The sequence below is a fragment of the Podarcis tiliguerta genome, assembly GCF_965153285.1.
Source record: "Podarcis tiliguerta genome assembly, chromosome: 6".
Lineage (NCBI taxonomy): Eukaryota > Metazoa > Chordata > Lepidosauria > Squamata > Lacertidae > Podarcis > Podarcis tiliguerta.
In genome coordinates, this window is record NC_139539.1 from 77675944 (window position 1) to 77697779 (window position 21836).

General features: G+C 40.4%; 1 protein-coding gene across 5 annotated transcripts in view; it reads right to left on the reverse strand.

Moving 5' to 3' along the window:
• The window catches only part of VAV3 (vav guanine nucleotide exchange factor 3), a 205487-nt gene that overhangs the window by 70381 nt on the left and 113270 nt on the right, over positions 1-21836 (reverse strand). For all 5 annotated transcript variants that reach the window (XR_014512441.1, XM_083445167.1, XM_083445166.1 and 2 more), the window contains exons 8-15: positions 21618-21721; positions 19494-19593; positions 18595-18690; positions 15177-15245; positions 13952-14038; positions 13143-13228; positions 12216-12348; positions 11641-11750 (exon numbers count right to left, since the gene is read on the reverse strand). Coding sequence is in view for 4 of the 5 variants with exons in the window: in XM_083445167.1 (XP_083301293.1) it covers positions 11641-11750; positions 12216-12348; positions 13143-13228; positions 13952-14038; positions 15177-15245; positions 18595-18690; positions 19494-19593; positions 21618-21721 (785 nt within the window). In the remaining variant the exon portion in view is untranslated. The remainder of the gene's footprint in view (positions 1-11640; positions 11751-12215; positions 12349-13142; positions 13229-13951; positions 14039-15176; positions 15246-18594; positions 18691-19493; positions 19594-21617; positions 21722-21836) is intronic.

The window sequence follows — 21836 nt, forward strand, 5'->3', positions numbered from 1 at the left end:
ACCCCATTGCTGTTGTTGGGTTTTTTGTTGTTGTTATTTTTTGTCTTAAGCTGGTGGTTCTTCAGCAGCTATTCAATACTGACCAAGTTTCAGCAATTAAAACCTATGCACATTCTCACCTTTCCATGTCAAGGCCGCAGCAGAGTCATTGCTTAAACCCATTACAAACATTTCAATTAAATCTTGAAAAATTGCTTTCCTAGGGCACTTAATTAACAACTCACCTCTTCCCACCTAGATGTCAAGTAATTTCAATTTAATTAATTTTCCCCCAACAACTGGTGGGGAGGGAGTGTATTTAAGGGAGGAAATACCTTTCTGCCTAAAATTTCAATATGAAATAAGTTATTTGTTGTTGTTTTCACAACAAACCTAACTAAACCTTAGTCCAAAGGAAACATTGGTTCAAAAGGACACGATTACACAAGTAAGCTTAGGCCTACTCAATATAAACTGTAGATCACATGATAAAACAATTCCTGGAATCTATCACTTCAAACTGTAAGTGACAGATCTGCATGACTCAATGCTCCCCTCAATATAAAGGTCTCAAGGACATAAAAAACGAGATGCTAAGGTGAATAGCTATAGCACAGCAGTCTAAAGTAGTGTACTTGTCAAAAACAGATATATTCTATATACGTTGCGACATAAAACTTTAAAAAATCTGACTCTAAGAGCCACTTCAGATAATGAAAAATAACAAGGCAGATGTTTTTTCTTGATGGAATGGCAACAGAGTGTGAATTTGATGAATACATTAAATACCCAAAGTGTGGTTAATCTCCTCCAACAGCAGGTGGAGCTGTACCCTATCCATGTTGTTTAGTTAAAGATTGCTTGTTCCATTTTAATAATAATAATAATAATAATAATAATAATAATAATAATAATTATTATTATTATTATTATTATTATTATTATTATTATTATTATTTATTATTTATACCCCGCCCATCTGGCTGAGTTTCCCCACCCTGTCTGGGCAGCTCCCAATCAAGTGTTAAAAACAATACACCATTAAATATTAAAAACTGCCTTCAGATGTCTTTTAAAGATAGGATAGCTGCTTATTTCCTTCACATCTGAAGGGAGGGTGTTCCACAGGGTGGGTGCCACTACCAAGAAGGCCCTTTGTCTGGTTCCCTGTAAGCCCCTCGGCGCTGGATCTCAGTGTCCGGGCTGAACGATGGGGGTGGAGATGCCCCTTCAGGTATACAGGACCGAGGCCGTTTAGGGCTTTAAAGGTCAGCTCCAACACTTTGAATTGTGCTCGGAAACGTACTGGGAGCCAATGCAGATCTCTCAGGACCAGTGCTATGTGGTCCCGGCGGCCACTCCCAGTCACCAGTCTAGCTGCCGCATTCTGGATTAATTGCAGTTTCCGGGTCATCTTCAAAGGTAGCCCCACGTAGAGCGCATTGCAGTAGTCCAAGCGGGAGATAACTAGAGCATGCACCATTCTGGCGAGACAGTCTGCGGGCAGGTAGGGTCTCAGCCTGCGTACCAGGTGGAGCTGGTAGACAGCAGCCCTGGATACAGAATTAGCCTGCGCCTCCATGGCATAGTACAACTGTACTACGTTGCTTGCAGTCTGTTTCAGTAGTAAATGATTTCTAGTTCCAGTGTGTGGGAAGCTGTTTGGTTTTCTTAGTAATACTAGTGTTCTGATAACACCTTTTCCCATCTTTTGGGTTTTTTTCCAAGAGAGAAGAGGTGTCTCGTGTTCCTGTATTAGAAGAACAGCTATATCTGCCCACAGATAAATGTGAATGGGTCTAAATCAGAATGCTGGTTTTAACCTATAAAGCCTGATATAGATCAGAACCCCAATCCCTCAAGCACTGCCTCTCCTCATATGAACTGACCCAGACCGTGTGACTGTTGACTAAGGCTGTTCTTCGGCCCCTCCTGAGGAGGTCAAGAGGGTGGCAAGGCAAAATGGGCCTTTTCAGTGGTGGCTCCCCACTTGTGGAACACTCTCCCCCCCCCCCCCGGTAGGCTTGCCTGGTGCCATTATTACATAGCTTTAGGCACCATGCAAAAACGTGTGGTTTTTTGCCATGCCTGTGGCTCTGTGACCTCATTGAGTGGGATGTTTAAATCCTGCCTTTTGAAAATAAGATTGCCTGTCTTTGTTTATTTTATGCTTGTTAAAAAATATAAATCAGGCTTAAAAATATACAAGCCAATTCAAAACAAAAATCCATAAAACCATAGTTAAAAACAAAGATAAATACCAATGGAACATTTAAAACAAACAGAACTAAATCATCTGACTGGATAAGCTCACAGAAATATAAAAGTTTTTCAGTGCTGTCTAATGTCAATAGATAGGGAATTCCAGAACACAGATATTGCAGCACTAAAGCAGTGACTCCTTGTAAATAAGGAACGAACACTGTGTGGCGCTTGGAAAATTCAGGTTCTACATACTGAAGTGATCGAATGGGCTTGTACTCATATGCCAAAGGACACGAGGACCTAGCAAGGATATTGCTCAGGGCTAGAAAGCTGAAAGGGGAGAAGTTCCCAACTTTTAGGGAGCAGATGAGAAAAGGGAGGGGGGAGTTCACTCAGAAAAAGCCAGAGTTTATTTATAAGCCTAGCCAAAATGCAAAGGGGTTTTGTTCAGAATTTAAAACAATAAAATTCTGTATACACCTACTAAGAAATAGGTTCCACTGAATTCATAGACAAATACTTAATGTTGTTCTATATGGGTGAATTGTGCTACTTTCCGATTATTATAACAACAAATGGCAAACTGAAATATTATCCAGTCTCCAGGTTCTGCTGAATTCAATGGGGCTCAACCCTGGATAAGTGGGTGACCAGTTACTAGTTATTTCTTAGGAGGGAGAGTTCATTTCCGAAACTAAGCGACATCAAACTTAGTCTGGGCAAGAACACCGCCAGACCAAGAAACAGAACGAACTATATAAAGCTGACAGGGAACATGTGTGGTCAAAGAGAAAAGATTGCTGGGCAGGCAATGTCGTATAGAAAATAGGAAGAGAGACCCCATGAACCTGCGAATTTACCTATTCTCTAGGTCTCTTTTTTGCTAATTAAAGCTTCACAGAAGCAACGCTCATTTATAAGGGCAATGTACTCGAACAGCAGAAATGTACACTGGAGGTTCTTAAACACAATGGAAACTGAGTGCTACTTATGCATTCCCCAACACAGGCAAAATTTACATTCCAGCCCATTTCTGCAGATGCCACCCACCATGCACCAACAAAACCACAGGAGACTGGATAATATTTCAATTTGTCATCTGTTATTATAATAACTGGAAACTAAAACAATACACACATATAGAAGAACGTAAGTATTTATCTATGGGTAATATTGATAAACCAACGGAAGACATACAATGCAAGAAGGGATATTTCCACAACATCTCTCAACATTTCCACAAAATGTTTCTCTACAGGAGAAATTCTCTTTGTTATGTTTGGGACTTCCTAGCTGTAGCTCAGAAATAATCTTTGAAGAACAGCATTTACTGAATTAATCAATCAATCAAGTCTCCATATGTTAATACTCATACATCCCAGATTTGTCACATCAAAGGATTTCTAGCAGAAAGGCATGTTGCCTAATTAAATTAACTGTATCACAAGTAAACTATGCTTTTGATCAAGAGAATGCAATTTACTTCTAAGACTTTGCAAGAAAATTTGCTTATTTGATCATAGGGTGGCTGCCCTTTTAGAGATTAAAGGATTTAATCTTGCTAGCTTTCTGGGTATGTAGTGCATTGTTTCAATCAAGCTAATGACCATGCTTTAGCCTCTTTCTTCCTATGGAAGAACAATTCAGGTTCACAATGATTTATTCATGTAACAATCTATGGACTGTAATAACCGAGAGATACGAAGGCACCATTTTTCATTCATACCAATCCACTGCCGGATAAAGACCTTATCAAACTGCATCCAACTTTTTCCTGACAGGTTGTTGAATAACTGGTTTTTAACCCCACATTAGGGGTTTGCATGTTATCCTGCACTTTGCCCAGCTTCGCAGTTAAATTCAGCTGCAGAAGAACAACCACGTGCTATGCTATGCCTATAGAGCACGACATAACTCAAGATTTGGTTCTATGCCGAACTAAAATGCTGATCAATAAAAGCCCTAGTTTACCTTTATCTCTGCACATGTTCGGAAATCTGAAGGACTAAACTGTGCCATCAAGAGGGAGGCATACCCAGCTCCATTTGGGCTTTAAATAGAGAAGCCTTATTTTCGCATTTTGCTTCATGGTCTAACTAGACACACCGTACCTAATCAAACACAGAGTCAAGAAGTATTAAATATTAAAAACTTCCCTAAACAGGGCTGCCTTCAGATGTCTTTTAAAAATAAGATAGCTGCTTATCTCCTTCACATCTGAAGGGAGGGTGTTCCACAGGGCTGGCGCCACTACCGAGAAGGCCCTCTGTCTGGTTCCCTGTAACCTTACTTCTCGCAATGAGGGAAGGCCCTCGGCGCTGGACCTCAGTGTCCGGGCAGAACGATTGGGGTGGAGACGCTCCTTCAGGTATACAGGACTGAGGCCGTTTAGGGCTTTAAAGGTCAGCACCAACACTTTGAAATGTGCTCAGAAACGTACTGGGAGCACTGATTTAACTGAACTTTTTCCAGTGCAAATATTCTCTAAGGCTCTCTACATAGGACTGCCTTTACAAACTTGGGCTGTCCACAAACTTGAATGGGTGCAACCTTCAGCCACCAGAATGCTTGCTTGACATCTGATGAGAGGTGAACAAACGGGAAAGTACTAATACTAGCCTTTTAAAAGCCTTGAATGTTTCAACTCAGGTTTTTTAAAAGACCACCTGTGTCCATATGAACCTGATTGACTCCAGAATATTTGGGCTCACCATTGAGGTCAGGTTGGCAGCTACCAGAGACAGGTCTTTTAAGTGGTAACTCTACAATGATGGAATCACCTCAGCCAAAAACACTCATTGGCCACCTTTCTTGAGTTATGCCAGAATACATTTTTTTATTTACCATATTGTTTATCCATCTTGTTGCTGGTTCCCTACTCTGGTGTTGTTTTTATTATGTTTGTTTGGACATGTTTCTTGCAGGCTACCCTGTGAGGGTTTGCCCTACAATCCTAAGAAAGCTTATGTTAAATAAAAGTTGAACCACCAAGACCTGCTTCAGATGGAATAAGACTAGAGCCTCAGTATTACCTGGGTAATGAATTCCACAAAAGCACAACAGAGAGAAGAAGGAGCCTCCATCCCCCTGGTGAGGCTGTGCATTCTGCAGGAGAGGCGCAAGGGAGAGCCAGCAGATCTGCTTCCTGCTCTCCTGGGATCTAGAGTCACAAGCTGAGGATCTGTACTCCATCACTGAGTGCCCACCTTCCAGCTCCCTGTCGGTTCTTTCCTCCTCTTAAATCTGGCCAGTTCCTGATGGAACCAGGGGCCTATGACAGTCCATCATCACAACAATATCTGACCAATAAATTCTAAGTTTTAATAACAGCAAAGAAATGCTGCTACTTCTTTTTCTTTTGCCCATCACAACACGGTGAACCTTCAAATTACCCCTAGCGACCCTGAGAGAAAAGGAGGCCTTATTTTCACTCTCACGTGTCTCCTTTCCTTATTACATTCCTAGATCAGTACCTAAAACCCACACAATACAGCACCTCAGGGAGGGGAGGCTGTTATCTGCAATTAAAGATGATTTTCCCTCCCCGCCACTTCTTTTAGAAATCACTTTCACAAAAAGTGACAGAACATATCTTGGAAAAAAAGTAACAAGGACGACCAAATTTCACCAGGATAAAAGCAAGCATAAATGTAAATCTATCATAGTGTTAAACATGAAGTGCTTTCCCATGCTGTTCTGAGAATTCAGCATATATCTCAGGCTTTTTACGTGCATTGATATTAACACTAACAGCTTTAATTCAAGACGTCAGTGTTCAATATGTCAGAGATCAAATATTCCCTCAGAAGAAGTTGCTATGCATATGTATTTTTTAAAGGAAAAGGTTGGTTTAACTTGAACCTGATTGGTACATTAAAAAAGTAGAGCAAGGAGCATAAGAAATGAAGGCACAGCAAGCACCCCTCCTTCTGCTGTTCTGTCACTCTAGCATACTTTTTTAAAAAAGGAAATTCTACTCCCTTCTTAGATTCATATCCATCAAACTGAACTGGATATTGAAGCCTTTATAGGAATAGTGTACCAATTACACTGGAAGGCTCTGAAAATGTCAAGGCTTGTTTTAAAATCTACATCCTGCTTTTATTCCAATAATAAAGAACATAGAGCACTAAACACCATGATGTACCTGAAGCATTTCATCTTTAAATGTCCTTAAGGGGCATGAAGCTTAAATGTATACAAAAAATGACTGTCACTGAATGTCACAATTTCTCCCCTTTAATAGAGGTTTTTCAAGATTTCGGAATTGTATGCACAAGCACAGGTGTGTACATGCAATACACGCTTTGCTCATTAGGGCTGGACAATATCTGGTTTTCAGCATCATGATATATCAACAGCTAAGCATCACGACATACCAATATATCACAATGTCTGAAATAAGGATAGAGCTATGTAGAGGCATAGGCTGGCTTCATGGTTTTACCGCATTGTGATTTTTGTATAGCACACACACACATCATGATTAGCAATATATTGCCAGGTCAAAAACTATGAAACTGATATCACAATATGGACTGATATATCAATATATTGCCCAGCCCTAATGTTCATCTTTAGTTCACACTGCTCCTGTTCCCAGCCACTATGAAAATAGGCCAATATGATAATGCTTGGCATGAATCCAAATCAGCACAACATAGTATTTGGTGAAATACATTTTACATGGCTAGCCATTACATTAAAGCTGTGCTGCTCTATTTTAAGCCATCTCCAGCTGACAGTCTTCAAGGGCAACCCCCTTTAAAGCCCATGGTTGTAGTCATAGGAACAGGCTGCCAAGGCATGCAGAAGGAGAGATATAATGCATCTGATAGCAGTGTTGGGTAAGGTATTGCTACAGTATTTTCTTCTGCGTATCTTGGAAGGAGCCATCACCATGTGAAAACAGAAAAATGTTTGGTTTTTAATGGCCTGGAAGAGAGCTTGAATAATGAAGTGGAAAATTCTGCTGATGAAAAAATTTTCAGAGAGGATTAAGGAGGGTTGTGGGGAAGAGCCGGAAGACCCTAAAGAAATGAATGAGCTAGTCATCATCATGACAGGTGAAATTTAACCTAAGTGAGAGCTTAAGATGCTGCACAGTGGATTGAAATAGAAAGCTTCTGAGGTAAACTACATGCTGAGTTTACACTCTGATAAGTCCCAAGTCAAGCATCCACAGGCTCTCAAGCAAAGCTATCCGGATGTAATTGTGAACAGCTCAGTGAAACCATCTGTTCACTGCACAGCAGAGCGAGAGTGCATGCATGTGTGGTCCGTGTGTGGGAATAACACAGTGCAGAAAATATACTGCCAGTAAATCAATATTTTACATCCTTGACTTGCATACTAACCTATACTGCTTCCTGATCCTCTCAGCGATGATTAAAACAATTTTTTAAGGAAAAAACCCTGATGTTGATGAAGTTCATAATTATTATGACTTTGTCCAGCTCCCAATGCTCATCTGCATTACACAGTTATTATTTCCCCCAAACATTATTTAATGCCAGCCCCTTAACTATGATAAACGTCACAGTGTCTGCCAGCCTTTTACATCGTGAATTCTCCTTTGTTTGGGTCTTTTGAATGTTGCCCCTGTGTAGAGGGGCATATGAGCGGGTTGTGCTGAGCACTCCTACAGAATGCTTCTCTCTGATTTATTTTCACCCAATTGAATTTACTTCCAGTATCAAAGCCTGAAGTGAGTAGAGTTACCTCAGGGAAAGGACAGCTCACACAAACACACCCGCTGTGATTTAAAATCGCACAATTACAGATTTAAAACCCCACACAAAAAAAACATATTCCTGCTTGTTTGTAACAGTTTTCATGCCATTGCTCAGTTTCAGGAAAATTCAGGGCTGGTACAACTTGTAGGCCATCTTTCATTATAGGCACTCATAGGTGGCACCTGAGGCACCAGAATTCAAGGCAGGCTGGAAATGCCTCAATGGTCACAGCCCCACAATTCTACAATCTTTTCAGTTATAGGTCTTTGTCCTTGATCCACTCACTGAAGGTTCAGGGGAAGGATTGCGATCAGGAGAACCCTGAAATGGTCCTCTGAATGACAACAGAATAACTGAATCTACTGCTCTAATTCAGCGGTGTAACTTAGGAAAGAAAATAAGTCAATGTCAACAGCTCTCAGGAGACCTGCATATCCAATAGTTCTCCACACTTTTGCACCCCAGTTCATCACTCATCGGCATGAGGAAGGGAAGCAAGGGACAAGCCTTTCTCCATTCTCCACATGCCCCCTGCCTCTACTCCAGTCACCGTCCCTTGCCAAGGAAGGGAAAGAGAAGGGTGTTTTGGGTGTGGAGGTTGGTGTCAAGGCATTTTAGAGATGTAGGTATGGTCATTTTTCTGTGCTTCAGATTGGCTTGTGGAAATGACCAAGTTCTTTTGGAGTTAGGGTAGTTTGAGTTGCTTTTTTTTTTAAGAACACAGATAATTAAACATAGAAACACAAACAAGAAACAGCAAGTGGTTCGTGCTTTCTGTCCCCACATAGATTACAGCATCTGAAGAAACTTATGTGGTCCCCCCCCCAAGAGTCTGAATGCTCTTTTTTTAAAAGTTTTGAATCAGAAACAAAGCAGAATAATAGTGTGTATCCCAAATATCCCTCATTTGGAGCCAGCCTCTCAAATGTTATGTACGTCCTTTTTGCTTCCTAAATGTTCGGAAAAGGGAATGTGAAACAATAACGATCTTTTAACAAATCCGTAAGGGGATGTTGAAGAGCTTTAGTTGCATGGGAATGTATGTGCGATATCCCTCACTTGAGCATACTGAACATTAAGGTAAAGGTACCCCTGCCTGTACGGGCCAGTCTTGCCAGACTCTAGGGTTGTGCGCTCATCTCACTCTATAGGCCGGGAGCCAGCGCTGTCCGCAGACACTTCCGGGTCACGTGGCCAGCGTGACAAGCTGCATCTGGCGAGCCAGCGCAGCACACGGAACACCGTTTACCTTCCCGCTGGTAAGCAGTCCCTATTTATCTACTTGCACCCGGGGGTGCTTTCGAACTGCTAGGTTGGCAGGTGCTGGGACTGAACAACGGGAGCGCACCCCGCCACGCGGATTCGAACCGCTGACCATGCAATCGGCAAGTCCTAGACGCTGAGGTTTTACCCACCCGCGTCCCTTTTATACTGAACATTAGTGGTTGCCAAATTTTGAAAGACAGGCATTACATGTTTCGATATACAAAGATGAAAAGTGCCAATGCAGCCTAGAAAGCAGCACTGTAGATTGCTTTGGACCTGTGCTCTTTAGATTGCAGGCTGCCAGTCTTAAAGAAGAGTGTTCCGCCAGGTTTGGTGTGGACAGGGCCCCCAAGAGGAATGCATTGGCTGGGAAACCGCTAATCTAATTTTCAATCCAGAGTAAGCCAAAATGGAACCCACAGAGAAGTCAAGCACATTAAGCTATAGTGAGCCTCCAAATCCCTTGGTTCTATTCAGTTATGATAATCAACAACAACAAATCACCTTTACTAAAGGAGGGTTATGAGTAGTGCTGCTTGTTGGCTGACGCCCAACACTTTTACAAGCCTGTGAGGTTTTAATAGCTGACAGCATACGTGCAGGAAAGCAGACAACTGGAAGGCATTAAAAGCACTAATGTCTTCATCAAAACAGCAGCAGAAGCTAAGTAAATCACTCACAGCGTCAATTGTTGGTTCACTTAAAATGTATGCAATGTGCTTGCTGGGTCATTTGAGCTGCATGATGTATTAAAGCTCCTGGTGGAAATAATCAAGTTCTTGCTATCTCCGTTTAGGAACACATGATAAAGTGCTAGCTTTTGGAAAAAGAAACTATTACCCAAGCAGAAGCAACACTTCCTTATATTGTCATCATCAGAAGCAAAGTTGGTGTCAAATAATAACTTAAAGGTTGAGTTACATACGAGGAGTCCCTGGCATGAATTGATTTGGTGCTACTCTTTCTCGGCTGCCCATCTATATAATACGGGGGTACAAATACTAAAAGTACCTCACAAACTAAACTGCCTAACAATCATGTAACAAGGCAGTGAATTTAAAAAAAAGCAACAACATATGAAACCCAAACTAAGCCCCTGGGTCCCAAATCCTTTATCATACAACCCAAATGCAGGCTGAAATAACCCCACATCTTCACGGCTTGTCAGGTACATGGTGCAACAGTGTGGGTTTCAGGCTAGAGTTGGGGAGAACCAGGTTGGAATCTCCACTCAGTTGTGAAGCTTAGATCATTCATTCTGTCTTAGCCTTACCAACCTCACAGGGCTGTGCAGAGGATGAAGTACATGCTACCTTGACATTGTTGAAGGAATGGATGGGTAAAAATGTAATAAATAAGTATCAGGCCAGACATAGCTGGATGCTCTGTAGTATACACACCATGACTGAAAAGGTCCTTATTCCTGCGCTCACCTGTTGCACCTTAAATAGTGGAAGGACACAGAGCAGTGTCTCTGATGTTGATCTGAGGGCACAGGGCTGGTCTGTATGGGAAGTGTGTTTCCTTCCACACAAACCAGAAATGGCTGGTACTTTGGCCTATCACAAAGCCATTATGTGGTTTGTTTCCTCCCTTGTGTGCCAACAACAGAAGCAGAGTGAGGAGAAAAGCAGAGGCTTTTGAGCAGCGAACACCAGCATACTGCACATCACATGAAATCCAGGTTTACTGATAACTATGATTTAATGACAATTGAACCAGGAGGTGTAAATCTTCTGTACCGAAGTTGAATGGAAATCCTTTGGAAAAAATGGTGATGGAAATCCCTTCTTCCTAAGCTACAAAGCAGCTCCTCTCAAGAGTTTTATTTATTTATTGTTAGACCTTTATTTGGTACTTCATGAAGTAAATCAGAAATCAAAGAAATGGCATAATAATTGATTGGGGGGGCGGAGGGGGAGAGAGGCTGTTGGCAAACGTAAGATATAAAACAAATATAGTTCCAACGTGGAGCACACACTTTTTATATTTCTTTGAAAGGATTCTGTAATACATAAACTGTTGTTGTTGTTGTGTTAAAAAGCAGAGAATCAAATCCTTGAAGATAAATTTAATAAAACCAAGAAACCTGATCCAAATACCACATAATAAATTAGTTAGAAGCCACTAGGAAAAATGCCAACATCCCCATCTCCCTTAGTAATACATTTTAGTTTACCAAGGCAATGATAGCAAAATCAGCCACAATTATGTTAAATATTTATTGCTAAATCCATTAATATGTTCCCTAGATACTGGAGCACTAAGGCACAAGCTTTAGAGGAAAGCAGGCGACCAAAACATAGCTTAGAGCTCCCTCTTCCTTTCCTTAGAGGAATTTCGCTTTTGGCAGCTTGGAGGCTTTCGAGGCAAGTATATTTGAAATGACTGCATGGTCATAAACACTGTCAAATCATTGGTGCATTATGAAATTAATTACATGTGCAATACTCACAGTGCCATTTCAAACTGCTCCAGCCACTTTTTCTTCAAATCTTTCGTTTTGCAGTAGAATTCTAGTCCATTTTGGCCTTGTATGTGGATGAGGTAGAAGCCGTAAGACCACTGTTTAAAGCACAAGGCAATGCAAAGGTTATCTATGAAGAATTCATGTGCAGCTGCTTCAGAATTTCTGAAGGCCAAACACTGCCTATTTCCAGTCCAATTACAATTATTAATATATAACAGTAATAGCTATCACTTACATAAAGCTTTAGTGTGTTTCCAAAGCTTCATACAACACAATTTATATGTGTCTACTCCGTCGTAATACACATTTTAGAACCATTAGAAACACTATGCAGAATAAGGTAATAACATTCAAGTTTCCAGGCATTATGTTTTTGAGGGGGGGGGCCCTCCACCCACATAAAAAGGTCCTTATAAAAAGTAAACAAAACATTTATTTCTGATGGGGGTTTGTGGATAAATAAACATGGAAGGGAATGCTTTAAACCTCTTAAATACTGCAAAGCTCTACAAATTTCAGCAGAACATCTTACGGATGAAGAAAAATCCTATACTTTTTACCTTTTTGTTCTCTTTGTCTGTGGTGGGGTTATTGGCTATTTTGTATTCCTGAAGATCAATTATTTCCTTCATTTCATAATTATCACCTCGCCGTTTGCATACAATTACAGCCAAGTCAAATAAGAATATATGCCTGTGAAGCATAAAATGAAATATAATCAGATATTTTATTACCCGAATTCCAACAGCAATTGTCACACATTATGTGTGTGTTATATGTACACCACATTGATAAATGTCACATATCACTGCATGGCAACTATTACATGCCATTGTCATGCATTAAATCCCATGGTCATATGTCAGCTATCAGGTTCTGCAGGAAACCAAATGGCAAAAACCTTCTAATGTTGCTAAATATACTGATCTTAAATATTGCTATCCAATATCTAAGTCAAATATCTGAATATTGAAAGAATATTACAGATCAAAATTCACAGAGGATAAATTTAAGGTTCAGTCAAAAAGTGTGGGGACCCTATTAATAAAGCATGATCTCACCACACTAAGAGGGCTTACATTTCATCAGTCTTTCAAGGTACACATGGATGGGGTAGAACAAGTACAGCAACTACTTTAAAGAAGGCAGCCCTCGGTAATATGTGCAATATAACTATCCCTGCCTTGAGAAGTGACTTGCTAAGAGAAGGCAGTTCTATAGCTAGAACATTATTTGCCTGAGCACTGCCCCTGCCTGCAAACAAATGGCACCTTTTGCTTGAAAAAAACAAAACCTTAAAAAATCAGGACAGTCCTAATATAGTTGAGCTTTATTCAAAATATGGAGGTAAATTAAACCTCTTGCTGCACAACAATTTAACATACACAACAGTTCTTCTACCATATTTCAAGAGCATTTATCTAGTGTAAATGACACACCTTGTTTTGTTTTGTGTTTTAAAAAAGAAAGCCTCATACTCTGCTCACCTATCCTGCCTTGCCCTTTTGTCCAGAGTTGTTATTCTTATTTCACCATCACCCTGTGGTCGTCCATACAGTAAAAGTGATTGGTTCTGAAAATGTAAGAATAGCATAAATTACTTAAGAGTTCGCTGGCAGCATCGTTTCTTCAAGAACCACCTTGGTGCTATGAACCTATCCAAGCTATATTTAAAAAAAAAAAAAAATTCCACAAGCTACTCCAAAGATTCTTTTTAGAGCCACTTAAGATTGCAGAGTGGCAGAAATAAGAAAGTAACATTGCCTTTTCCAGTTTCACCAAAGTTTTCCACCACCGTAATCTCCATCACCCTGCAAACATGCAAGAAGCTCACTTGGTCCCTTCTGACCTGATTGACCTATATACTTTCAGGTCAACCATCAGACTCCTGCCTTGCCTTTATGGCTCTCTAGTGATGATCTAGGTTATTTACGTCCGTCAGCTTCCATGTTCCTCTTCTTCCTGACAGCCTGCATGCCACCCCCCTCTTCCAACTTCCTTATTTACCTGATTACTGTTTTCCTGCATCTATGTTCCAGCCCCACTTGCAACATCTTGGCTCTCCCTCTGGGCCTGCCATTCATCCTGCCTCTCTCAGTTGGCCCCAGAACTCCACTCTGACTCCAATTCCAGTCCTGCCAGGATTTTCACTCTCAGCTCTCTGTGTGCTCAAGCTCACACTTTGCCTTTGTCCAAGCTCCTACTTTTAAGAATGAAGCAGTGGCAAGATCACCCCGAAAAGGAACAGTAAAAACAACATACAAAGTTTGAAGGGTAACACGAGACAGAGACATACCAAATTCTCAATTGATGACTGAAATTGTTTAATTTCACGGAGGGTTTCATTATCTCGCTTCACTTCATTTACATACTGTGCCAAGTCCTAAAACACAGAAGAGAGATATCTGAGGTGCAGCAGCCATGGGCTAAATTGTTACACTTAATTAGAAAAACTGACTACTAAGAGACACTTCCCAAGCTACAGTAGAAGCAGTTACATATTAAAACATTAGCAGGTACGAACTGTACATAAACATAAATTGTGAGACACATCACCCACCCTGCATATCATGTGGACAGTACCATGTGTCAGGTCAATCAAGCTTCCTTGACTAATTTTTCTGTAGTGAGGGAAGAGTGGGAGATGAATAGCCTGCTCACACTTCCTTTGTGAGGCAGAGAGAACATAGCAAACCTTTAAGTGTAAACCTCTTTCTACCACAGTGTGAGAACACACAGTATGCTTAAGATAGTCAAAAAACCAAATAGGGCTCAGAACTAAGAGCTCCAGAAACAATTGAATCATATAGCAATAGCTCATATGCTCACTTCGAAGACTGAACATGAAAGCTTTTTTTCAGAAAATCTTCCTGCAGCAATGCAGTTAGAATGGCTGCAAGACTGATCTCCCTCCATGAACTGACTCAACAGATAATAATATAAAGCTAGGAATAAAACTAGAGATGTGTAGTCAAACCAATTATGCATGCCATGCACGTAGATGATTTAGGTGGGGTCACAGTTTAACGACAGAGCATCTGCTTCATATCTAGAAGATATGAGATTCAATCTCCAGCATCTGCAAGGAGGGCTGAGAGAGACTTCGTGCCTGAGACTCTGGAGAGGTGTTGCCGGTTAGTGTATACTATACTGAGCTAGAACCCATGGTCTGGCTCAGTGGGTAAGTCAGTTTCTTATATAGGTTTGCATTATATTTTGTGCTTTAAATAGGAGAAACAATGTGCAATCAAGCAGACTGAAGTTAACATGCATTTGACACACAACAAAGCTATAGAGCCTTCTCCTTTCAAACATCAGTATTAATTTGTTCTGATAAACTTGGCTCTGAATTGGGAAAACTCTACATCTGCTTTTGGGTATTAGTGAACATATGAGCTGGTGTGCAGTATTGCAGAAACAACACATTACAGGTAGGTATATATTTAATTTCTCTCCAGAAAAGACTCTTACAATTTTACGCCAGAGAGAGTTTACATATCCAATCTGTTAGTCACACTTACCTTCATTGCATCAAGTGCCTGTTTCAGGTTGTTCTTCTCAGTTTGGTCACTAGTATGTTTTACCAACTCCTGTATTGAAGAATACACAGACATTTCTTGTGATAGCTATCGGCCACTCAAGATGGTTTTTTTTAAAAAAATGCTGAACTTAGCAGTATTTTAAAAAAGAACCATTTTGCCTTAGGAAGAAAATGATGGGCTGATCCCATCATTATCTGTAGAAGCCCAGAATATTAGGTATATTGTATATATGCTATACCTCACATGCTTTTATTAAAGACATGAAGTGAAGACACGGTTTTCACTATTAAAGCCTATATCTGGAATGTTGCCCTCCACATAACAGTACCAAATCTAAGGATCTGAAAAACAGCCTTCTCAATAACTTTGAGATTAATTTTTCATGTTTTACCCTCAGAGTTTCAGAGGGCAAAATTACAAAAGCCCATGGGATTAATTTTCATTTCAGAACATGGGTTAAATTTTATAGAAATTCATCACAATTCCAAGCTAATTTTATCTATTCTTTTTTTTTCTTACACATTTATTTAGGCTGCAGACTTATTCAGGCAGATTTACCAGAGAATATGAAACAAATGGGTTTCACTGCTGAGGGGGCTTCCAGGTGGCCTATTTATTAAGCACTCATCCTGATTTGTTTGCAAGGAGATTATATGATGATGACTATTGAATGAGCATTCATTCTTATTTGTCTGTGGAGAGGCTAGATGATCCTGTAACAAGCAAGTGCTATTCCACACTTTTCAGTGTATTTCCTTGTTGCCAAAGGTCTGATATCTTTGGGGGGAAAGGCTGTTTTGTTGCCCAAGAGCTCCACATCAGCTTTAATTGTACAATGTGAATTCACCAGTATGTGACTGAATCCCACCCAAAAAAGGCAAAAGTCTGGAAGCACCATGAGTAGACATACAGAGGATTGTACTGATATCCCCCTCCTCCTATACCCTGTGTGCTTTTGTGTAACTGATCTACACTTCCCCATACTTATTTACAAACACTTCAAAACTGGTATGTAACTCCTAAAATCTCACAAGGCAAATTATTCCCTGACTCATCCTCAATAGCCAAGCCTTTTACATGTTCAGTTCCCTTTCTCCATTACTGGACTGCGTATTCATGGATTTAATGGAAAGCAGATTCCTTTCAAGCATCAAGGAAAAGGGCAGAAATTTAGGTGGGCCTTTCTGTCTAAAATTTCCTATCTAGGTTTCAGCCTTAATGGGAATGGCTACAAATAATTCAAGTAGCACTGGAAAGTACTATAACAAGAATTAGGGGGGAAAGTAAATGTTTGGAAGGGGAATCAGACCAGTTTACTGAACTGAGCCCCCATTGCAATCAGTGACTAACTTGTATCATTGGTTTCAGACAATGCAGGACGCTTCTGCAATATACATTTAAAGGAGTAACAAAGAATCCTAGGGATTGTAGTTTTTTTTAAGTGTGCTGAGAGTTGTTAGAAGGCTTCCAATCCTCTCATAAGAACTACAATTCCCAGAGTTCCCTAGGAGGAAGGATTAACTGTTAAACCATGCTGGAAACTCAGTTCACTCAGATGCATTTCAGGAAGCATGATATACACATTGGAAAAGAACACTGCAAAGGGGGGGGGGGATTGCTTCTTGCACAGGTAGAAGTTCTTTTTAAAATGACGTTTTATAAGCATCAGCAAAGCTGACAGTCTAATGGAGTAATATATTTCCTTGCAACTGAACTAATGAGTCTCCCAGCACAGCTATCAAATGATATTTATAGCACTCTCTAGCCTCATTATAGGACTAACTGCACAGAAGCCACAAGCTCCGTGGGTTATAATGGGAAGCATTCAAAATAACTATTGCTTTATTATAATTCAGTACAGCAAGAAAATAGGCTAGAAAGTGCTTGAGCCTTGTCCAGCTTCAACTTCAAAAAGCAGAGGCACGCATGAAAAGCATCATCTAGCATCAGCTTGGTAGCACTATCTGAATGCACCAGATTATTTTATTATTGTTTTGTTGTATTTTAACTCAAGTTACTGCGAAATCAGCCTCAAATTATTGTCCAACAGGCTTAGGGAATCTTTCTAAATAATGGCAGTCTTCTGTGGTTTATTCTCAGTGCTTTACTGCAATTATCATGCGACTTGAAATCCCTAGGGCAAGCTGCCCAGCCCTTGACAGGTGCATCATTAATACAACTCTCTGCATGAGTCAGGGCCATCATGCTGTTCTTGCCAATGAACGCCAGTGACATGGCTCATGGGTGGGAAAACTCACAATGTGAAAACACTGACTAGCTCAGTGCAACAAGCTGCAGCCCTTCGCAAGCAGGTGATGAGGCAGGCGGGCAGGTTAAGATCACACCTGCACATGCAATCTCTCTCTTAAGACCATCACCACCACCACTATTGCATCTCTTTCTCTCACAAGCATGAAAAAGAGAAAGAAACAGTCAGTGGTTGTGATCATATTAAAACAGAAACAGAGATTATCTGCAAAGGAATGAAGCTATGCGGGGGGGTGGGGGGAGGTTGCCCTGTACTAAATGGTACAATGTGTAGCAGATGAGGAGATTTTCATTTTCCCAGGCTTTAAATATTTATGCTACTCTTTGGATACGTTGTAGTGGCGTCATTACCTGCTGCTTATTTTATTTTGATTTTATTCTGTGACTGGTGTCATTCTCTTTTAGAGAAAGACTTGACATCTTTCCGCAGGGCCTGCAGGACGGAGATGTTCCGCCAGGCCTTTGGCCAAGGCACAGTCTGACCCCCTCTCTCCTTCTGTAATCGTCACAGAACTCTAACCCAATGGTTGTCATTAATTTGATTTGATTCTAGAATGTATTTTAATTAATTGATTGTGCGATTTTATATACACTGTTTTATTTTTACCTGTTGTTAGCAGCTCTGAGCCCGGCTTTGGCCAGGGAAGGTGGGATACAAATAAAAAATTATTATTATTATTATTATTTTCTTGTTGCAATGAGGAAAAAACTGAGTAAGCTAAGGAGACTGGAAGTGGGGAGAGAACTAGCACTGATCCTGAGAGACAACTATGTTGCATATCAAGGGTAGATACAACAACAACAACAACAAGAACAACAACAACAGAGGCAAGTACTCCACACCAAAGAGGGTGGTGAGCGTACAGCCACTGCAAGGATACAAAAAACCAACAAAAGAAAGCACAGTAAATTTGGCAGGGTATTCTGAATGGCACTAGGTGTAGGACTTCTGACCTACCACTTTGTGCTTTGAATGGAAAACACAATCTGTGGCACTAACATGACCCCAATTCGAACTGGAAAAGTTCCATAATAGCTGTACTAGTTGGGTTAGAAGGTGGCAACCTGAGCTACTGGTTGAGAACTGATAAAAACAGTGTGAAGTTCATATAATTTAAAGGTGAAGTACCTGAAGCAGAAGATGGTATTTCAGAACTCGCTGCATTGGAACCACAAGAAGATCCCGCAAAGTAAACTTCCCATTATTGGCTCTTTTGGAACATTCCTATTCAAAGAAGCAAAGGGTTTGATATGATTTGGTATAATCAATACAGCAAAGTTACGTCTTTAATTTTCTGAAGCAGGCAGACCAGTTATCCAACCTGGTGGCAACAGCTAGAGTTCTGAGGTTACAGAATGGACTGTATCACATAAGAACATAAGGTCTGCAGGATCAAGCGAATGGGCCCATCTGGTCCAGTATCTTATTCTCACAGCAGCCAGTTGCTTATGGAACTCCAAAAGCAAAACCCGAGTGCAACAGCACTCTCTCACTTGTGATTCCTGGGAACTGGCATTCAGAAGCACACTGCCTCCAACAGTGAAGACAGAACATAGCCATGATGGCTAGTAGGCATTAATAACCTTATCCTCCATGAATTTGTCTCTTCAGACAAGAGGTGATGGGGTGCTTTTTCATACTCTCTTGTATAACAATTTCCCCCATATAAAAATGCATGACAGCAAGAAGTGGGATAGGTTACAACATTACTACCTGAAATGTGGGATTTTTTTTTCCTCCTATGAGAAAAAAATCAAACATGGCATCCCCCACGGGCAACTCACTCTACCACCTCAGGATCCTACCACAGGCCTAACTCCAATTTTGTAGAAATGAACTAATAAAACATAGATTGAAATTGTTGTCAGTCACTGAATTTAACAAAATTAATGTACTAAATTATGTGCACTGACTTCAGTGGGTCACTGTGGGTAGAACGTAGGTGAATACAATCCATACTTTCCATGCTACGATTCAAGATCAAGGTACAGTTTGTTTGTTTTTAAGAAGAGAAGTTTCAGTGATACCTCCAGTTTCAATTTAACATCTTCTTTGGTCTTGGAAATGTTATCCAAACAGGATATGGCTGTTTCTACTTGACTGCAGTACTGCCCATAAATAACTAATCTAGATCAAGAAGAAAGAGAACAAGCAATTAATCTTTTAATCAACTCCACCAACTTTAATTTCCACACAAGGCTTTGTCTTCTTACACCCCAACCATGGAAGGGGCTGCTGTTTTCCAGCTGCATCCCATCATTCCTGTTCTACCATAGACTGCCATCATTGCATACAGATTGGCCTCTTAGGAATGTGTGTGTCAGTCTCTACAGGTGTTCAAAATTGTAACACCCACTTCAAAGTATGTGCTGTGGTTTAATGCCTAAAGGTAAAGGTAAAGGTACCCCTGCCCGTTCAGGCCAGTCTTGCCAGACTCTAGGGTTGTGCGCTCATCTCACTCTATAGGCCGGGAGCCAGCGCTGTCTGCAGACACTTCCGGGTCACGTGGCCAGTGTGACAAGCTGCATCTGGCGAGCCAGCGCAGCACACAGAACGCCATTTACCTTCCCGCTGGTAAGCGGTCCCTATTTATCTACTTGCACTGCGGGGATTTATCTACACCCCACTGCGGGGATTCGAACCGCCGACCATGTGATCGGCAAGTCCTACGCGCTGAGGTTTTACCCACAGCGCCACCCATGACCCACAGTTTAATGCCTACATTTTATTAACTTAAAAATACAGCTGCAAAAACCTTTTGGAACAGAACAAGTCTTATTAGTATTTGTTATGTTAATGGGCAGACTTCAAAGGATTTGATGAATAATACTCTGCAGTATAGGATTAGCACCAGATTAATTACACCGAGTCCTTTTTTATAGCAACAGCAGGGCAAGCATACCCATTTACCAGTTTACGTTATATGAGCATTTAAGTCAAGATAATAACATGTTGGCTCAAAGAACCAAGTGGCAATAGTCACAAAGATCAGACAGACTTACTTTGACAGATTTTCATAAGCTATGGAAAGGAAAGCACAATAATTTCAAAACTCCCTTGTGCAATAAGCTATTCTTTTCCATTAACATTTTCTGCATTTAAAAAGGGCTTCTTGCAACCACAATAATAATTTTTCAAGTACTTGTGATGTTCAGTTCTCAGTCTTACCATTGCTCTGAATCCCGTTGTAAGGGAATGTAAATGAAAACCAAGCCCTACAAACAACCTAACTGGGGCTGACCCACTTCAGAATACAAACAGAAAGTGCATGTCATGAGTGAATCAAAAACTCCCCATCTATGGAAAGCTCACATGTCTATCCAAGCCTTTGCCCCCAAATGCTAACGTGCTTTGTGCATGAAGCTGTGTTAATAAAAAAAACAACAACAACATGGAGCAGCATTCAAAACATGCATTTAATCCCGCTTTCTTCAAAGGTATCTGAATATGTAGATCAGTAGAAGATCAAGAGAACACAGCATAGAAATTCTTGAGAGTCAGGATACAGAACTTTCCCATATGCCTTTTCCTGATTAGCATTCACAGGAAGGAAGTGAAGAGGCTTGCTTCTCTCCCTAGCCATCTATTCCCTCCCTGTTTCCTGGAAGATGGTAGGATGTGAAGCTACTGAAGGTTAATGTGAAAGAGTGGATGCTAAGACACACAGAGCCCCGATGAAGTCATGGAACGAGTAACAGTGTTTTGCATCAGTCAAAGGTTCTTGGTTATTTAAGATCAAGAGAAGAGGATGACGAGGTCAGATTGTCAAAATAGATAACATCTGAGCAGCATGTAGCCTATTCATCAATATGTGTATTGCACTTTGAGATAACATGACATTATTTTATGCAAAATAAGGCTGAGAGTTGTGAAAAGAAAACAGCACTGTAACAACATATGAACAGAGAACAGGTAGACTGACACAGTATATACTAAAGAATAATGCTCTCTGAAATTTGGTTTAGCATTCAGCACACTTAAAGCTATATGCTAATGTTACACATACTATTTCTGGTTATAATAAAAAATTAAATACAGTTTCTCTAAAAGCACACTACACAAAACAAGAGTATATTTCTAATGCATAAAGGAATATGAATAGCTTATGTTAAAGTTATCGACATTGTGCATTTTAAAAACTCGGTAATTACCTTTCCTTGTAGCTTATAAAAATTTGATACAGGTTCTGGTCACTTTTGTTTACGATGGATTCATTAATATGCTGTGTTAAACTTCTGTGGATTTTCACCAAATCCTACAACAAAAACATCCTATAAAACTTCTGTAATTATGTTTGATACTGCCATGTAAAGCCACTGTTTTCACGTGTACAGTAAAATTATACAGTAAAATAATTCATAGATTGATTC